Here is a 19,244-nt window from a genome sequence, read left to right on the forward strand (position 1 = left end):
ACCATTGCTTGATGCAGACGACGGCCAGTCTTCTTCCAGCCTGCTTGGTAAGTCATCTTTCTCTTCTGCAGTGCCGTACATAGCTCGGCGATTTCTTAGAGATATATTGTCTTCTCCCACCATGGTTACAAAAAACTAAGACACTGGGAGGGGAGGAAGGAACAATTAGTTAATATAAAATGTATCACCTTGTGACAGAGCAGTTAATTTTTGTTATTATATTCCATGGCACTGAGGGATGAAACTAGTGAAATGCAAAATTAGCAGTCTGGCACCACCTAAGTCTACTTAAGACAGGCCAGGTGCCGCCAACGGATCAGAATAAGAAAGGACAGCAAGTGATTTCTTACAACAAATGGATGGGAGAAAAATTCAAATCTTGGGGCATACATATAGAGAGAGGTAGGTTCTTAGAATCCCTAGAAGGTGTCACAGTTATTTATCAAACTTCACCTCTTGAACTTCTGCTAAAACTGAGTGCAGATCAGAGGTGGTATTCAGCAGGTTCTGATCAGTTCTGGAGAACCGATAAGAGGAAATTTTGAGTAGTTCGGAGAACCAGCAAATACCACCTCTGACTGGAGATTTTACAGTATCTTCCCCCTGCCATGGCCACCAAGCCACGCCCACGGAACCGATGGTAAAAAAAAAAATTGAATCCCACCACTGGTGCAGATGGGTGCAGTTGCATAAAATACATGCAGCTCCTGATATTACTGAATAAAGGAAAGTTCAGAGAAGCTTGAATGTCTTTGTTACTTCTTTAGAATAAGTTCCTAGTCTTCATAGATTCTAGAAACGTTTTCTGAGCTGGAAGAAAGAAGTGTGGTCAGAGAAAGCTATGGCTTGGCCTTGATTCAAAATACTGATATGCTTTCCTTCAAAAAAAAACTATTTTTGCATTCATTATTTAGAATAAAAACTACAGGGTATTTATTTCTGCCGATATTCTTGTTCTATGGGTCGCTAAAGAATAATATATTAAGTAAAAATACAGTAGAGTTTATCACCTTCTGTAGTTATGCTTAAGGGATTGTAGATTTTATCTGTCCCTGTCCTTGTTTTACGGATATATAAAACAACTACTATACATACAAATACCCCATTTTTCTCTCAATTATCACTGCAGGGAGAAGTCACCAGGTCCAGTTTTGGGGGAAGCCACTTTTTATTCACCAGATAATACAACAAAAGAGTCAATGCAAGCCTACATAAGAGTTTTATCTTTATCCACCGGATAGCTGTTGTGCTGCATTAGGCACATAGTTTTGCACTAACATGACAATCCGTAAAAAACCTATATACACAAGCATCTTACTTTATCCACTTAAAACAGTAGGTGTGAATTGTTATAAAACAGACAGTCTTCCATTTACCATCACAATCGGGACCAGAATTTCCATTGCTGAATAAGGTGGTTAAATAAGGTGAGTTGGGCTCGTTTTTATGACTTTTATGACCACAGTTATTAACCAAATCACTGCAACTGTTAAGGGAATCTGGGCTCCCCCATTGATTTCACTTGTCGAACGTTGGCTGGGAAGGTTGGAAATGGGGACCATGTGCCAATACATGCCAGTTGCCAAGCATCCAAATTTTGATAATGTGACTGTGGGGATGCTGCTATGGTTGTTGTGATGGCCCAGGGTGGGACACAAAATAAACACAGTCACAAAAACAGGTGAAGCCCCTTTTATTCCTTCATTTTGCTTCCAAGCTCCAAATATCCTTGACTGGAGACAAAAAACTCTCCCACAAGCAGATATGAAAAGAAGAAAATGCCCTTTAAACTAAAACTGCCTATAAATTATCAAGTGTAAAAACAACACAAACCACACTGAAGCAATGAAGGGAACCAGGCAAGATAAGGGCTTGAAGACATCCACAGATATCGGAACACACACTGGGAAGGACGCCAAACTCAGAGAAGAACCACAGACTAAAGATATTTCCACGCTTTGTTTCCAGCCTGGCCCATACACATGTCTGTCCTTTTAACCAGTTCTCACAGCTGCAGCCCATGAAGAGAATCACGGCTCTTTCCTCCCTGTAGACCACGCCGTCTCTCCCTTATCCTCTCCTTCCTGCATGCCCTAGGATGGAGAAGGGGTGGGCCTAGGTCTTCCTCTGACTGCCCAGCCAGCCTCTGTCCTTCCCCAGCTTCCTCCACAACCTCCCTCTCCCTCGGAGTCAGTCTCCAACAGGGGCATGACAGTTGTAGTGTGGGGACCAGTCATAAATAACTTTTTCCAGTGCTGTTGCAACTTTGAATGGTCACTAAATGAATGGTTGTAAGTAGAGGACTACCATTGTTTTGAAAAGTATTTTTCCACCACATTTTTAAAACTTTTGTCTCAGTTATGACATCTACAGTTTTTAAGAATAGTAAAAGACAAAGGCCTGCTGAAACCACCTGTTTTCATCCTTAATCAAACACGCAATTGTTATTAATCCACCAAGTTACCATTTCTTTCTATAAATTATAGCTTTGCCATCTGCTAGAGACAGAACAAGGATTCGTCTCTTGGCAGTTCCTGCAGTAACAGTACAAAAGAGGCTTCCTTGGATTAAAACCTAGAGCAACAGGGAAGCATGCTACTTCCAGTAACTCACTCTGTCATTTTAATAATAACCTCTGAGATGGTTTCCCAAATCCCAGAACTTATTTTAAATGTGAAAAATCAGAATCTCAACATATCTTTTCCATTATTTATTCTATCTTCCAGCCTGTATTATTATTTAGAACTATCACGTTCCAAGTGATAAACTTCTCATGGCATACATTATGTGCAAAATCCAAAGTTACTTTTAGCTATATCTTTTACCTGTGCCCTGCTTAGAATAGAATAGGATAGAATAGAATAGAATCTGGAAGGGACCTTGGAGGTCTTCTAGTCCAGTCCCCTGCTCATGCAGGAGAATCTATACCATTTCTGATAAGTGACTATCTAGTGTCTTCTTCAATACCTCCAGTGATGGAGTGCCCATGATTTCTGAAGGCAAGCTGTTCCACTGACTGGTCCTCACTATTAGGAAATTTCTTCTTAATTCCAGGTTGCTTCTCTCTTTGATTAATTTCCAACCATTTCTTGTCTTTGTGGCAGCCCTAATAACCTTACCCTAACCCTAATACCAGGAGCTGGAGAGAATATGAACTTAAGATTCAGAAAACTGCACCTGGGGATGTTTTGAATGCTTTTCTTCTAGACCTCTCCAAACAAGAAGAACTCTGTTCATCAATACACTGGGCTTATTTGAACCTTTTGTTTTTAAAACAACATAGATGTGTGTGGTTCACATGACGAATGTAGTTTGTCGTATTAGATTTTGGCCTTCCTGGATACAGCTATGGTACATTCATTGCATCTTATTCAACAAACCATTTTTCAAACAATAGTAGGATTCTCACTGGAATAAAATGAAAGCATCATACCACTGAGAGAACTTTGGTAGAACTAATGCATCATTTCTGAAATCACAGTATGTCTATTATGAGTCTAATGTATTAAAGGCCATTTAATATACTGTATATATACAACTTTTTTCAATATTTTCAGAGTATCCATACTTCACTAGATAAGTCACTTGCTATCACTTAAAAAATTTATCACTGAAAATAAGAATTGATATTAGATGAAATATATAAATTAAGCTCATTTAGACTTATGTTTTGTTCCATTCAGTCTTAGCTATAATACTTGTACAAGATGCATTCAGTTTAAAATAACCTGTTTTAATCAGTGAATTAAACTAAGTATATAATCTAAACTATACTAGATGCATTCAGTTTAAAATAACCTGTTTTAATCCGTGAATTAAACTAAGTATATAATCTAAACTATATTAGTTTCTTAACTCACACATTGCACTTTAAGTATGCATTGCTCAATTTCAACTTTTATTCAAAGCAAATAATATTTAAACATAAAAATACACCAAAATATATTGTCAAAACTATTCTTGTTATTCTTTTTTTTTAAAAGTATTTATGCAAGCTGAAACATCTTCTGTTTGCATACAGATGCTAATCTGCTGTGACCTAACCAATTTTTAGCTGTAGCAACCCCTCCAAATTTAGTAATTCAAATTTCTGCAAGCCCTTAACCTGATTAAGGGGAGTGAGATTGGTACTCTCCAATACATTTGAAAGGCATCAGGCTGAGACTATTGGATGAAGATTATGATGAAAGATAAAATATTGTGCAACAAAAAAGAGGAGCAGGGAGCTACTGCATTCACCACAGAACTAGATTCAGGAAGTCTCTATGTTTGACAAACAAAAAAAAAAGTGTGACAAAGTGCATTAGAAGGCAGACACATGATCATATGAAAAGATTGCAAAAGGAAATGAGAATGTTGAATTTAAGTTTAGACTACCTGGAGGTCATCAGTCAGTTTTTCAAACTCCTAAAATGGAAGTGTTAAAAATCAGCAGTGTTCAGCAGGGCCATTTCTTTAATAGCAGTAAAAAAAAAGGAGGGAACAGTCGTAAGAAATCATAATTAGATTGGAACTGCTTAAGAACATGTTCTCTTCAGCAAAAGCAAATATCATCACTTCTCCCCTAGAAATGGATCCAAGAAATGGGAAAGTATTTTGACTAGGTCCAATTCTTTTCAGGGGTGCCTGCAAATTCCCCCAGTTATCCCATTTACAGACAGACTGTCTCAACTACCGTGGGATTTCCTATACTCCCCAACCCACACTTCTCTTTGTCCCACTCTTTCAAATCCATGGTAGCTGAAATATTTTTGAGGTGCAACAGTAAAACATTCTTTCTAGTTACCTTTGTCTCTATTAGTTTATTATGCCATAATAAACATATGAGCTTTTTAAATATCATAAGAAGCTCAAGGCAGTGTAAATAATGCTCCAGACTCCTATTGTACAACCAACAATCCGATGAGGTAGGATTACCCGAGAGTGACGAGCCCAAGTCACTCAGTTAACTTTTAATTACAGAAATTGTTTGCCAATTTTCTTCATCTTCCTCATCTGGCTATATTAAAACAACAACAAAAAACCAGAATTGCCAAGTGATTTCTCACCCATGCACTACCCAGGTAGATCTTGCTGGTAGGTGCAACTTCAACCTTCTTCAGTTTAATGCCATGCAGATATGATGGGCCATCCCCAGCTGGTAGAGAGAAGTGGGCTGTGTAAAAATGACGATCAGACTGGCTATCCAGCAGAGCGCACCCCCACCCTACTTCCTAGGAAGGCGGCTGAATGTGCTGAGTGTAGAGTTATATGCACCGCACAACTCCGAAATCAAGGAAGAAGCCACAGGGTACTTTTCTTTCGTCTTGTTCTCTTTTCCTCCACGACCCCATTAAGTCCCCCCGCCCCCGGTCCTTCTATTCTGGATCCTTGATGGGGGAAATGCAGATTGCACAACCCTCCCGCAACCATGTGCACAAATCGGAAACGGGGGAAGAGAACATCAGAGAAGCAACACAACCTGAAAACTCGGGTCCTCCCGAGGCTATCATCCTGCCCTACGCCGTTCCCTGAGATTACATCCCGTTGAAATGAACAGAGGAATCCCTCCGGGGCGCAGAAATAGGTCGGGCAAAAAGGCGCAAGCTCCCCGGGGTTGGATGCTACAGGTCTCAGCCCTTAAGCACAAGGGGAGGAAGCGGCCCGGCTCCCCTTGCTTCCTGTCCCCTTTGCCCCTGCTCCGCATTGCCTGGGCGGGAGAAGGAGAGGGGAGCCCAGCCACCTCAGCCTCTCTCGCCTCTCCCGTTCCTTACCTCGCGAACCGTTAGCTACCTCTTTCGACTCCGCTTCGTCTCTCCAGCTTTGCGCCTTTCGCCGCGATGGAGAAAAACAGCCGGCCACCGTGCGCTTTTCTTCTCCGTCGCCTTCGTCACTGAGGGGGCGGGGAAACCCACTCAAGAAAAGGACGAGCCTCGCCGCTGCCCATTGGCTGTGGGCTGCAGGAGCGGTCGGGCTGCGCCCAGCTCCCAAATCCGGGTTCGGGTTGTTCCTAAGCACGAGGAGGAGGCGGGCAAATTACTACCCGCCAAAGAAGCGGGGGTGGGGTGGGGGGGCGTCTTCGCTGCTGCCGGGGCCCCCTATTTTGGGGAACAGTCTGGCGGGAAAGGAAGCTTTTTTTCAGCGCACAGGCCCAGAGGCAGTCGCCCTCCTGAACCCTGAGCTCCTATCCAAATGTATCCTGATTGAAACGAATGAATTAGTATTAGGGTGTATATATATATATATATATTCTGGTGACTCACAAGTTGTAGTTTTCCGTTGATTGACGTGGCTAAGCCGTTTGGGCATTGTATCATTCTTCTCTTTCTCACCCACGGAGTTTTGCTCCCAGGACTCGCATTCATATTCAGAGTTGGCAAATAAGATTGCCCTTTGAGTCAGCTTGAGGTCTGAAGTCAAAAGCGCATCCAGCCTTTTCAAGATAGTTTATGGTTCTGGAATTCTCCAAAGGCTTCCCATCACCGAAATTCAACACCGCTTCTCTCACAAGACCAGGAAAGGTGAGCTGGGTGTTTGGCTACTGTATGGTTGTCTGAATTGCACGAAACATCGAAACACAAATTAACTCTGATCAAATTCATTCAGCCTCTTAAGGGTAAAACATGATTAGTCACTTCAGTATGACTATGTGAACACAGCCTATGGAGTTGACTTAACTCTGGCCAGGTTTATTGGGTTCACATGTCATTCAGGTCAGCCTAACTTGTACAAAGTGTTGGGCTCAAACAAGGATAGCTCAGGGTGACAATTCCTATCAACCATAAGAGATGATTGGATGACAACTCTTATCTGATGAGCTGGATGGGGTAATGTAGTTTAATGTAACTGGAGGACACAAGAATGGTGAAGAGGGCTAAGGCAGTCAAATGATTTTATATGGCAGTAGCTTACGACACAGTTGCAAATGCTAAACATTATCTTAAATGTAGGGTGTATTAGTTTATATGTCATCTAATCACATTTTGATGAATTACATTTTAGGTTAAGTAATCTGGTCCAAATACATGCAATCTTATCAGCAACATCAGTCTCTGGAAAATGCTGTGTTGCAATGTCCTTGAGTCATTTATTTTAGTCATTTTTTGACTCATGCCAGTGTTTTTCAGCGAAGGAATCCAAGAATATATCTTGACAAGAAAAATGGGCTGTTTTCATCAAAATTTATACAAATGTGTGCTTTAAGTCAAATAATTTAAACTGTAGTTAATTACTCTTTTAAGAAAATAGGGAAAGAAGAAAAGTAATGGATTCTGAAATTTCTTCTAATACTAGACACCGGGAAATGGTGAGTTCTAGTCCTGCTTTAGGCATAAAAACCAGCTGGACGTCCTTGAACCAGTCACTCTCTTGGTCCAATCTACCTCAGAGGGTTTGCTTGTGGAGAAAACAAGAAAAAATAATTATTAGGTGCATTTGTTTTGAGTTATTTATAAAAAAAATAAATATGGCATAAAAATTGAATACATAAATACTTTAATTTTAGGCCTGTGGTTCACATGACCTTGAAGGAAAGTGGAGGGGCTTGAAATGGGGCTGCCACAGAGAGGAAGGGGTCAAGCTATTTTCTAAATCAGGGTTCGTCAACCTTTTGGACCTCAGGGACCACCAAACTCATAATTTTAAATCCCAGGGACCACTAACCAGTTCTGTGGGTGTGGCCTAATTTGTGGGTGTGGCTTGGTGGTCATGTGACTGGCTGGGCATGGCTTGTATGTAAATATTATAAATATTTATATAAATATTGATTTTTTTTATAAAAAAAGAGCAACATTTACCCAAAACCAGGCAAAGCAGGCAGGCAGATTGAGTTGCTCACAGAATCATTCAGTGATCTATCTATCTGCCATCGGCTAGCTCAGTCTCTCAAATTTGCTTGCCTTCTGCACTGAATAACAGAACCTTCAGTCCTAAGGGAGGTTCGGCTGTGCTTAAAAGCAGAGCGGAAGATCTAAAGACTAGCTAGAAAGCAAGAAATCCAACCATTTCCTGCTTCCTAGCTAATCTAAATCTCCTGGCACAGCAGAACAGATGATGGTCAGAAAAAGGAAAAACAGCAATTTAGCAGGCAAGTTTGCCGGGTAAGGAGTGAGTGGGCAGGGAGGGTTCCTGTGGGCCATGTGGGTGGCATGCCTTGTGTTTCTGAACAGCCTGGATTAATTACTTTGGGGGGGTGCTCTGGGGGTGAGATTTCTCTGTGGCCCACCAAAATTTTCTCACGGTCCATCAGTTGGCCACTGGTTGGCGACCACTGTTCTAAATCACCCAAAGGCCAGACAAGGAATAATGGTTGGAAACTGATCAAGGAGAGATTCAACATAGAATTAAGGAGACATTTTCTGACAGTGAGAACAATTAGCCAATGGAACAGCTTGCCCTCGGAAGTTGTGGGAGCGCCATCACTTGAGACTTTCAAGAAGAGATTGGACTGCCATTTGTCAGAAATGGTGTAGAGTCTCCTGCTTGGGCAGTGCAGGGTTGGACTAGATGACCTAAAAGGTCCCTTCCAACTCTGTTTATCTGTTATCTGTTAAATGGAACATTCTAATTTTTCCAGCATTTGCTGAGCTATCTCTCCTTTACACTAAGAATGCATTAGGGAATTTCTTCTCTCTGCAATCTCCAGCCAGATCTACTCCATTTTTAAAGTGTGTGTGTATATGTGTACATGTGTATCTTAAAAGAGTTTTTTTTAATTGAGCTAGAAAACAAATACAGAAATATATCAAAGAAAAAAGGAAAAACCTGCAGAAAACAATTTAATTAAAGAGAAAAAAAAATATTGCCAAAGAAGTGACTTCTGCCCTTCTTTATAGCAGTTGCAAACTTATTCTAAACCTGCTGCAATTACATTTTCAAATTGATTTTTTTAACCAACCCATTTTCAAACATATTTTCTCCCCCAAACAGCAGATCTCATGCTCTTCTATTCAGTTTTCAGATTTATCATCCTGACACACAGATAAACAAAGGAGCCTTGAGTAACTTTACGTATTGTAATTTCTTTCCAATATTCCATTTGGGTGCAAAGAATGTTTTAGCATTTTGGACTCTCAATTTAAAAGTGCTTAATATCCCTTTTTTGGGGTGGGGGGATATTAAAGCCAACAAAACTTAATGTGTAAAATATAGCATTCATTGCTGGAAGGAAGCATTGCTTCTTTTAAAAAGAGGAGCATAAATAAAGTAGAGTAGAATAAAATAAAATATAAATAAATAAAAATTGCTGCCCTTCTACCTGTAAATCCTCTATGCAGGAGGAGCTTCCTAAATGTGAAATAAGTTTAGAAAAAGGATTCTGGTAGAAAAGAAATCATGAAGCATGCTAAATCAGGGAAAGTTGTCCAAATTCCAGTTAAAGTCTCCATTGTTGTATTAGAAAAGATAGCTGCTTCAAGATAGATGTTTCCTTGTTTCTGCTTTCTTCCAAGCCAGGGCATTTCCTAGGGCGGGAGACAAATTGAAATGTAATAACTTTTGTGTTTTCCAATGTGGGAAGTACACCCAAAAAGACAGCACCAGCACCTCAGAAAACAGTGCTAAGAGACTCCAGCCAACCCTTACCCCTTTAAGAAAACCAAGAAGCACCAGCTGAAAGGAAAACTTAGAGCAGCCCTGCTAATGGCTGTTACAAAAGTAACAGAAAAGTAACAAACACTTAAGTAGAGCCATTAAGATAAAAGAATCAGGCTAAAAATAAACTCTTCAAGGTAAACCAAAAACCCCTCTTCCTGCCCCCCCCCCCCCCAGGATTAACCCTTGGGACAGGAAAAACAAAAGACCAGGGACCAAGATATTAACCCAGGAAAACAAAACCCAGGGCAATCAGAAACCCACCAAAATCCATCAAGCTGCAGGAACTTCGAAGGGGAATTAAGCATAAAAGGCTCAGATTCAACCACCAAGCTGCTTGCAAGCCAGAAATGCTCAAGCTGTGTCACTTTTTGCTTCTTGTCTTCCTACATTAAAAGAATTCCACTTTCTGGCAGCTGGCTTCTGCATCCATTTCTTCTCAGCATCTGTGATGTGTCCCAGATGGGAACAAACTCAGGAAATTTCTTCCAACACTAACATGGGAGAATGTTAGGTATAACATTGATACCCAACAAGGTTTGGGTGGATAAATATATAAACTAAGGTATCATAGTTTAAGTGTTTGTAACTTTAAGCACCACACTGCATGTAATTAGTCAATTAAGGGTGCGGTTAGAAACTGCAATAAGAGGAAGCAGGAAAAAGCTTGCTGCTTACTGCCTACTGTTTTACTGTTTACCGTTTGCTGTTTACTGTTTACTGCTGTTTACTGCTGGATACAACTGTTTATTACTGTTTTACTGCGACTGTCTACTGTTTGATCGTTCTACTGAATATCCAGCGTTATCCTCTGGAGAAAGGCATCGGAGGAGGAGAAGATATCTTTATTGGCTGATAAAGATATAGTAAGGACTATTATCTGGACTGAGTTAGTAAGTCTTACTGAATGGATATATTGTGAATGACATACGGACTGATTGACAATGCTTAAACTCTAACTGGATTAAAAACTATTTAAACTACAAACAGTGTTTGTGTTCAGTGTGTGTATACTCTAAAACCCTTCCTCTCTCATTTGGCTGCCTGGCTTGACTGCTGCTGCATACTTTGCTAGTGGTTTATCCCCAAACACTAACAGAGAAGCAACCATTTATTTTGTTCCTAAAATTAGGCATAACTCAACTTCAACAATACAATGAATGTAGCTAATAATGTCAAGTTTTAGGCTTGATGTTGAATCATAGACTTCAGATCAGAAATATCTGACTGCATGTTCTGGCTTCTTTTCCCTATTCCTCGCTTTTAGGGGGACACAAAGAGGAAGAATGATAACATGCAAATTTTTGTGCCGTTTTGGCTGGTCCTAATAATAACCCAGTCCTACTTGTTTTTTAGTTCTTCTCCACCACTGATTATGACTTTTTATCTTTCTTTTAAAGTTTAGTTTTTCATGGCCTTAACAGTTTCATAGACTCAGTCATTCCTTTTAGAATTTTGAAAAGAACAAGCCAGCTAAGTTAAGAAGTTGTTACCCAGAGCCTTTAGTTCAGCTTGGGAGGAATTTGTAGTCATTGGCAAATCTACTTAAATCAGGCATGGACATGCAAGGGATGGCAGATATGCTAATTTATTTGATGCTAGCAAAGCTATACAATATCATTTTTCCACTGGATCAAATGAGGAAATTAATGATTTGTGCTCCAAGTGGTTTTTAGCCCAAATGTATAGTTGGAAAAAATGTTCAGGAAAGGTAGGTTTATTGACGGCTGTGTTTGTAAATAAAGTCTCTGCTGAGCAATAATGTTTTAAGACCTAAGAACCTACAGTTGCTACTTTTCTAACTGTTTGTGAACAGGCTATATAGATTGGAGCCAATTTATTTTCTTGTGAAACAGTGCCACCTGATGTCATTTTTTAGAAATTTGAAAATTAATGGACCCTTTTTATTTAAAAATATGCATGTTATTTGTATCTTTTTCTAGATAAGAATACATGAGATTGCAAGTATTGTTATTACCAGTAGCAGGTATTATGTCTATAGATCAGTGGTTCCCAACCTTTTTTTCGCCCCACACCCCTAAAGAAATTTCACTCGAACCTCGCACCCCCTGAAATAAATAATAAATAAAAATGCCAACATATAACCAATATCCTATTATTTACCTGGACCTTTCTCGCACCCCCTGGAATATCGTCTCGCACCCCAGCTTGGGAACCCCTGCTATAGATGAACAATAGAGTAAAGTTAATTCAAGTACTGGCCCAGAAACCAGGAAATTGTGAGTTCTAGTCCTGCTGTAGACATGAAAGCCAGCCTCGTGACTTTGAGTCATTCCCAGTCACTCTCTCTTGCCCAATCCACTTCACTGGGTGGTTGTTGTGGGGAAAAAGGACTCATATATATTTGCCACCTTGAATTACTTATAAAAATGGGATAAAAATTGAATACATAAAATAATAATAATATCCATCTAGCAAACAAAAGGCAAGCGTTCATGCTTTACTTTCAAGTTAATCATGTGAACAGAAATTATTAAAAATATGATTTTGTATTGCAAAGACCATGGCTTATATAACTTTCAAAGTAATTCAGATTTGTTATACCTGTTTTGCTGAGGAAGAGCACTGAAAAACAGTAATACAATCTTCCATACCTCAGATGTGCTTCAGATTTCCCAAATAATATGGTAGTTTGGGCTAATGTATGATGGCCAGTAGTATCCACTTTCCTCCAGGTATTTAGGAAAATGCAGCACAGGGAGATGTAGGTATGGTAAGATCATAGCAATAATGCGGGAAGGACGGGATGAAAGTGTTGGAATGGTTTTCTTCTATGTTAAACTATTGTATAGGCAGTGGCCATTTTATTAAAAAGATGACACCATTTGAAACAAACCAGAACATCACAAAGCACACCTTATGTAAAGGAAGATGTATGTTTTAGGCATACCCACGTAAAGGAAAACATGTACCTTATGCATAGAAAAAACATGTACCTTATGCATAGAAAAAACATATCCATTTTAGCTCTAAATAGACATTTGCTCAGCTATAAATAAGGAGGCAACTGCTTGATCTCTAAGATAAGGAATTTTATCTTATTTAAATTTATTTTATTTTAACATATTATAACAGGTACTGAGTGTTTAAAATAATACATTATCCATAGCTAATGACTGTTAATTTTGCCTTATTTACTACTGGCCAAGTAAATTGCTTAGATTTATGGAAGCAAATCAACCCATCACATCAAGAAAAAAGAAATGGGCAGTTTTAACAGTTGCAAATGTACTTGAGGATAACGTCATTGGGGTTTTTTTTTCCTGTTCATTTTTTTTGTATGTAGTTATGAGATAAAGTTAATGGAACTCTTTAAGAAAACTGTAATGTGAAAGAAACATATATTATTCTTCGTCTATATGACCTATGGAATTCTTACTGCAGATAGCAATTATAGCCAACTAGGGCAATATTGGCATACCTGAGTCATTCCTACTTAGGGTGCAGACCTGAACAACCTGTGACTCTCCAAGTTAAAATTAAACTAACTAGAATAATTGATTTATTGCATGTGTCATAAAGGAATACCAACATTTAGGGAATAAAGGAAATCTTTTACTACAGGAGATCGCAATCCTTCATATTCCAAGCAGGTTCCGTGGCTTGTTTTCAAAAAAATTAATTATTGAAAACAGAAAGGCATGTTCATAGCCTCCGGGGAATATTTGCTTCCATTCATGGCAATTAAATAGAGTTAAGATCTTAATTTCCTGCTTTTATTGCCTGATAGTGTTCGTGTTCAGTATGTCTTGAGGTCATCAAGTTACAGAAGGCTGATTAGAATTCATTTAGATGTTTTGTGAATGTTACATATCTGTATGTTTATAATTATATACACACACTTAGGTTGTGTAAACATCTTCCGTGTGATTTCAGAATTAAGGAGCGATATAAAGATCTCCAGTGACTGCTGTAGCTGGGTCATGATTGTCATCCAACCACAGATTTCTCCATTATGACTTCTCTGTGGAACTTAATATCCTGTGAATGTTCTTTGGCAAGTGACTTGAAATTCTGAGAATTACAGTTCAATAATGTTAGAACTGAAAATTTCAATGTGTGCTCTTGTGGCAGTTTTCTAAATATATACCCTTCATCACTGCTTATGGAGAACACAAAATTATTTTATTCTTCTGTCACACATAATGACATATAGTGCTTTAAAACCAGACAAAAAATTGCAAACTTTGTTTTGTAGAGTAAGGGATACATGCAAAATGCATTAACCACATGATTGCATCTGACAAACTGAGAATTTTAAGAAGTACAGGACAGAAGCTGCAGTAGGTGGGGACCGGACATGACTGAATGTGGCCCCCTCATTTCATTTAAGCAGTAAATATATCCAGGAGGCACTGCTGGACAGTGGTGGAAGAAAAAAATGGAAGAGTTCTGGAAAGAAAGTGGTTAAAAAAAATGGGCTATTGCTTCTCTCCTTCTGATGTGCTGTGGCTCATCGGCCACATCATTTTGCACATTAGTATCAAACAAAAGATTAAGAATCCCACTGGGATGAGTGAAACCATCCACAAAACATCTGCTTTCACAGCATCAGCTATGTGAAAAAAAATACCGTGTTAATCTTCAGGCTTCAGTTCTATAATTGATAAGAGAATAACACAAGCTGTTGTTCAACAAAATAAACACATCCTAAAGAATATATATTTAGAATAATAAAGTCCACAGGAGATTAAAGTAAATCCAAATGAACTGGAGGACAAACAGATTGCTAAGAGATAGCATTCAATGTCCAAAGCGTTGCCTCAGTTTCCTTGTAATGGAAAGATGGCAAAAGGTGTATACTGCCCACTTCATAGGACTGAAGACTGTTTACAGTAACACAAAAAGTGCAAATAGAGATCCGTAGGTAGGTAGGTAGGTATTAAATGAAAGGTATTCCGTTTAAAGGAATAAATACATGGGAATACAGTGTGGTCCAAAGGAAACCACAAATGCTAAGCATAAGTTACTTGTTCAGCAAGGCTTCTGGCCTCCCTACTGATTCCAAAGTTATTCTTTGAAAGTAAAATGGTAGACAGTTTCAACCCAGTATTTCATTTAGAACTTTTTGATTTCATTTAGAGATTATGATGGATGCATAATCTCACTCATTTGCATTCTGATAATTGGGAGTTTGTGACAGGCCATGACCATATGAAAGTCACTTGGTGAGCGTGTTTTTAATAGGAATTTCAAACTTGAATTGCAATTATGAAAGCCTACGACCTTAACAAAGTTACAATTACGAGTCCGTTGGTGATGATCAATTTGATGGGCAGACTTCAGTGGCTGAATGGAATGAAGAATTAAATATTCCCATATTTGCCTGCACAATGGGAAGATATGTTGAAACTTCAATAGTGTCATGCCCCTGGTGGAGACTGACTCTGAGGAAGAGGAGGAACAGCCAACAGGGAATGGGAGTGTGGCTCCAGAGGTGGTGGAGGAGGCTGGGGAAGGGCAGAGGCCAGCTGAGCAGTCAGAGGAGGATCCAGGCCCATCCCCTATCCATCCTAGGTCACTCAGGGAGGAGAGGATCAGGGAAAAGCGAGGTCTACTCAAGAGATTACCATGATCCTCCTTGTGGCTTGCAGCTGGGAGCTACGTATATAAGTTTGCAACTGCGCAGTTAGAATTTGCAGGAGTCAATTTTAGTGTTCACCTTGAAAGAGGTTTATCTGTGCTGGCGTTCTTCCCATGGACTCTCCTCAATTATTTTCCTGGAGTTTATGATTAGTTATCTTGGCTTGCTTTGGAACTCTCATCAATGCAGTTTGTTTTGGTTTTCTGTTTGCCTCATTATTTACTTTTGTCACTTTATTTTTTAAAAAATAAATTTTATTGATTTTACAATTAAAACAAACCAAGAACACATACATAAATGAAAGAGAGAAAAAGAAGAAAGGGAGAAGAAAATAGAAAGAAAAAAATAGAAAACAATTAAAAACATTCACATCTTCAACAGTTTGTAAGACCTCTTTTTTATCCTTTTTTTCACTGTTAAATACTGATTACAAAATAGTCACTTCTATTATAGCAAGTAGACTAAAAAGAATGTTAAATGAGCATATATATGAAGATCAAAATGGATTTCTCCCGACCAGACAAATCAGGAACAACTTAAGAATAGTACTAGATGTCTTAGAATTTTACGAAGCCCACCCCGAAAAACAAATTGCACTTATGTTTTTAGATGCAGAGAAGGCCTTGGATAATTTAAATTGGCAATTTTTAATCCAAAAAATTTATAATATGAATTTAGGCACTAAATTTGAAAATATTATAACAACCATTTATGATACACAACAGGCTAATATTATAATAAACGGGGAATATACCCGCCCAATAAAAATAGAAAAGGAGTCAGACAGGGCTGCCCACTCTCACCCCTGCTCTTCATATTATCATTAGAAGCATTACTAATGCGAATTAGACAGAACCCAGACATAAAGGGATTAAAGGTTAAGAAAGAAGAATATAAGTTGCAAGCGTTTGCGGATGATATGATTTTTTTCATTGAGGAACCAATAGAAAGGACAAAAATTGATGAATGAATTAGAACAATTTGGAGCAGTAGCAGGACTTAAAATTAATAGGAAGAAAACAAAATTAATGACTAAAATTTTAACAGAAAAACAGAAAATAGAACTAGAAGAAGTTATGGGAATACAAGTGATAAAGTTAAATACTTAGGAATATGGTTGACAGCACATTGTAAGACACTTAAGGAAAATAATTATGATAAATTGATGCAACAGGTAAAGAAGGATTTAGAAACATGGGGCAAGCTGCAACTTTCATGATTAGGCAGGATTGCTGCTGTTAAAATGAATATTCTTCCAAAATTCCCATATATATTTCAGACGATCCCAATCAAAGTACACAATTTTTTTTTGAAGAACTTAATAAAATAACTGTAAAATTTATCTGGCAAGGGAAAAAAAACTAGAATAAATTTAAAGGCAATGCAGGATATGAAGAGCAGGGGAGGGCTGGCACTTCCAAATTGGGAGTTGTATTATAATGCAGCCTCTTTCGTATGATTGAAGGAATGGGTGAATTTAACCAATAAGAGAATATTATTCTTAGAAGGCCATGACTTGCAAAGGGGGTGGCATGCTTTTTTATGGGATGTAGGGAAAACTAGCCAGAAATATTTTCACAGACACCTAATCAGAGACTCATTTTTAACTAACTGGAAGAAAATACAGAAAAAACACTATTTAAAAATACTAATTTGGATTTCAACAATGGAGGCGATGATTCACCCAAATAATCTGGATATCACTAAAATGATTAAATATAAGGATCTATTGGATACACAAGGAAATTTGAAATCGTGGCAAGAACTTCAAGAGCGGGGACTAAAAATTGATCAGTGGGCATATCTTCAAATTCAAAGTAGATATAAACAGGACAAGAAAGAATTTGGAATTAACAATAAACTCCAGCAATTAGATAAAATTTTATTAGGATCAGGCAAAAAAAATAAAACAAAATTTTATAATTATTTATTAGAAGTAGAATCAGAAGAAGAAATTGTAAAAGGGAACATGATAGCCTGGAGTAGGAATATAGGACGTAGCATCACCATAACAGAATGGTAAAAGGTCTGGGGTAGAAATAATAAAATTACAAAATTGGTAGCATACAAAGAAAACACCTATAAAATGTTTTATAGATGGCACCTTCCTCTTTTGAGATTAGTGAAGATGCACCCCAATATGAGTCTAAATTGCTGGAAATGCACAAAAAAAAAAAAAAGAGGGAACTTTTTTCCATATGTGGTGGTCCTGTACAGAAGCTCAAAAATATTGGCAGAAAATTAGAAATTGGCTGGAAGAAATGACAAGAGAACAGATCGAATTCAAACCAGAGGCCTTTCTGTTAGGGATCTTTGATAAACAAATATAAAAAAAAAGTGAAATATATAATAATACACATTTTGACAGCGGCCAGATTGGCTTTTGCACAATGTTGGAAGCAGCCTCATGTTCCATCAGAGGAGATGATCATTCAAAAAATTTCAAGTTGTGCAGAAATGGACAAATTAACTTTGGCATTAAAAAATAAAGACACTTCAATATACTACAACAGTTGGAACTGCTGGTACAAATGGATAGACCAAAGATAGACTTCACACTAAAAGGCAAAAGAGGATAGGATAAATCCATAGTAGTGATACACAGATATATGTAAGGATTAGGTGTGTGTATATGGCATAAAATAAGGATAAAAAAAGAGGTCCTACTTTTGTGATTTTAAACTGTGCCTAATAAAACAGTGAAGTTAAGCTGAAGGCCTTACCGGACTTTAATATATGTTTTGGGTTTGGGGTTATTTTGAGAGACTACGGGTCATCACAAATAGTTTTTTTCATTGCATCTTGTTCAACAAAGAATGTTGTGGATTTCTGGAATCCTTTGTTTATATATTACAATCTTGAGACAGTCATTAAGTGTTAGAGATATGCAGTGAGATTAATGCTTCATTCAAGCATCTGTTTATATATTTATAATGTCCTATTGCTCCATTTTGGAAGGATGTTATTACAGCCAGGTTATCAATTGAACTGTGAGACAAATTTAATATGTTTAGATGGCACATTTTTAAAAAATTATGTTCCCATAGAATGGAAATGTACATCTGGATAAAAAAAGAGGATTATCTGTGTCCAACTTCTAGCTTAAAGACCTATTCTCCATTGCTGGAAGGGAATAGCCCTAACCACTCAATGATCTGCAAAGTTGATGCTAATGGCAACTTAATAAACAAATTACTATAAACCCACTGATATAGATCAGTTTGGGCTGATTATAATGAAATATTGTATAGTTGTGTTTCATTGAAATGCTCATGTGGAACATGCATGTATGATTATGAAACTTCTGCAATTATTAATCATTGATATTATATCCCAAACTGATGGATGACCTCTTCCAGTGGCTCTGTAGTTATTTCCCCAGGATCGCTTAAACAATTTTATTAGAAAAGAAAGAATGGAGACAGAGCAATACTTATCTAATATAGCTGAATTAAAGGAGTGAAAATACATACACACACAGAGAAACACAAATATACCCACATATGAAGAATGCTTTGTTGGCAGTACTTTTAAAAAACCTTTTCACAATATTGTTCACTTCCTTCTTTCTTTTGTATTCAAATTATAATATGCAAAAAAATCCTTAAATGATGACAAAGTTTTATTAATCTGAGAGATGCAACACTCATGCCTTTTCATATAACACTAACGTCACTAAGGCAGAAATGAAAAAAAAAGTATCTAATGAAGACTCTTCTAATAACACTAGAATTTTTGCTTGTCTTGTCTTATGTCAGAAATGCAGGAACTAGAAGGGGGGAAATTATTGATTTAAATTTAAAAAGATTTAAAACTTTAACCAAAACATAGATTTATATAGTTCTAGCCCAATGCAGGGCCACATTGATGGCAGGGATATTGTGATGACCCGTAGTCTCTCAAAATAACCCAAAACCCAAAACATATATTAAAGTCCAGTAAAGCCTTCAACTTAACTTCACTGTTTTATTAGGCACAGTTTAAAGTCACAAAAGTAAATAATGAGGCAAACAAAAAACCAAAACAAACCGCATTGATGAGAGTTCCGAAGCAAGCCAAGGTAACTAAT

General features: G+C 37.9%; 1 protein-coding gene across 2 annotated transcripts in view; it reads right to left on the bottom strand.

Annotated features, from left to right (window-relative positions):
* SOAT1 (sterol O-acyltransferase 1) overlaps positions 1-6,187 on the bottom strand; it is a 33,216-nt gene extending 27,029 nt beyond the window's left edge. The window contains exons 1-2 of one of the 2 annotated variants that reach the window (XM_026669216.2): positions 5,754-6,187; positions 3-143 (exon numbers count right to left, since the gene is read on the bottom strand). In XM_026669216.2, coding sequence (XP_026525001.1) covers positions 3-123 — 121 coding nt within the window. In that variant the 5' untranslated portion in view covers positions 124-143; positions 5,754-6,187. The remainder of the gene's footprint in view (positions 1-2; positions 144-5,753) is intronic. The other variant, XM_087960886.1, reaches the window with a different exon arrangement.
* Between the last annotated feature and the right edge of the window lie 13,057 nt (positions 6,188-19,244).

Source organism: Notechis scutatus, chromosome 3 (assembly GCF_049901735.1).
Source record: "Notechis scutatus isolate UNSWTSFEM ecotype Mainland chromosome 3, rNotScu1.2, whole genome shotgun sequence".
Taxonomy (NCBI): Eukaryota; Metazoa; Chordata; class Lepidosauria; order Squamata; family Elapidae; genus Notechis; species Notechis scutatus.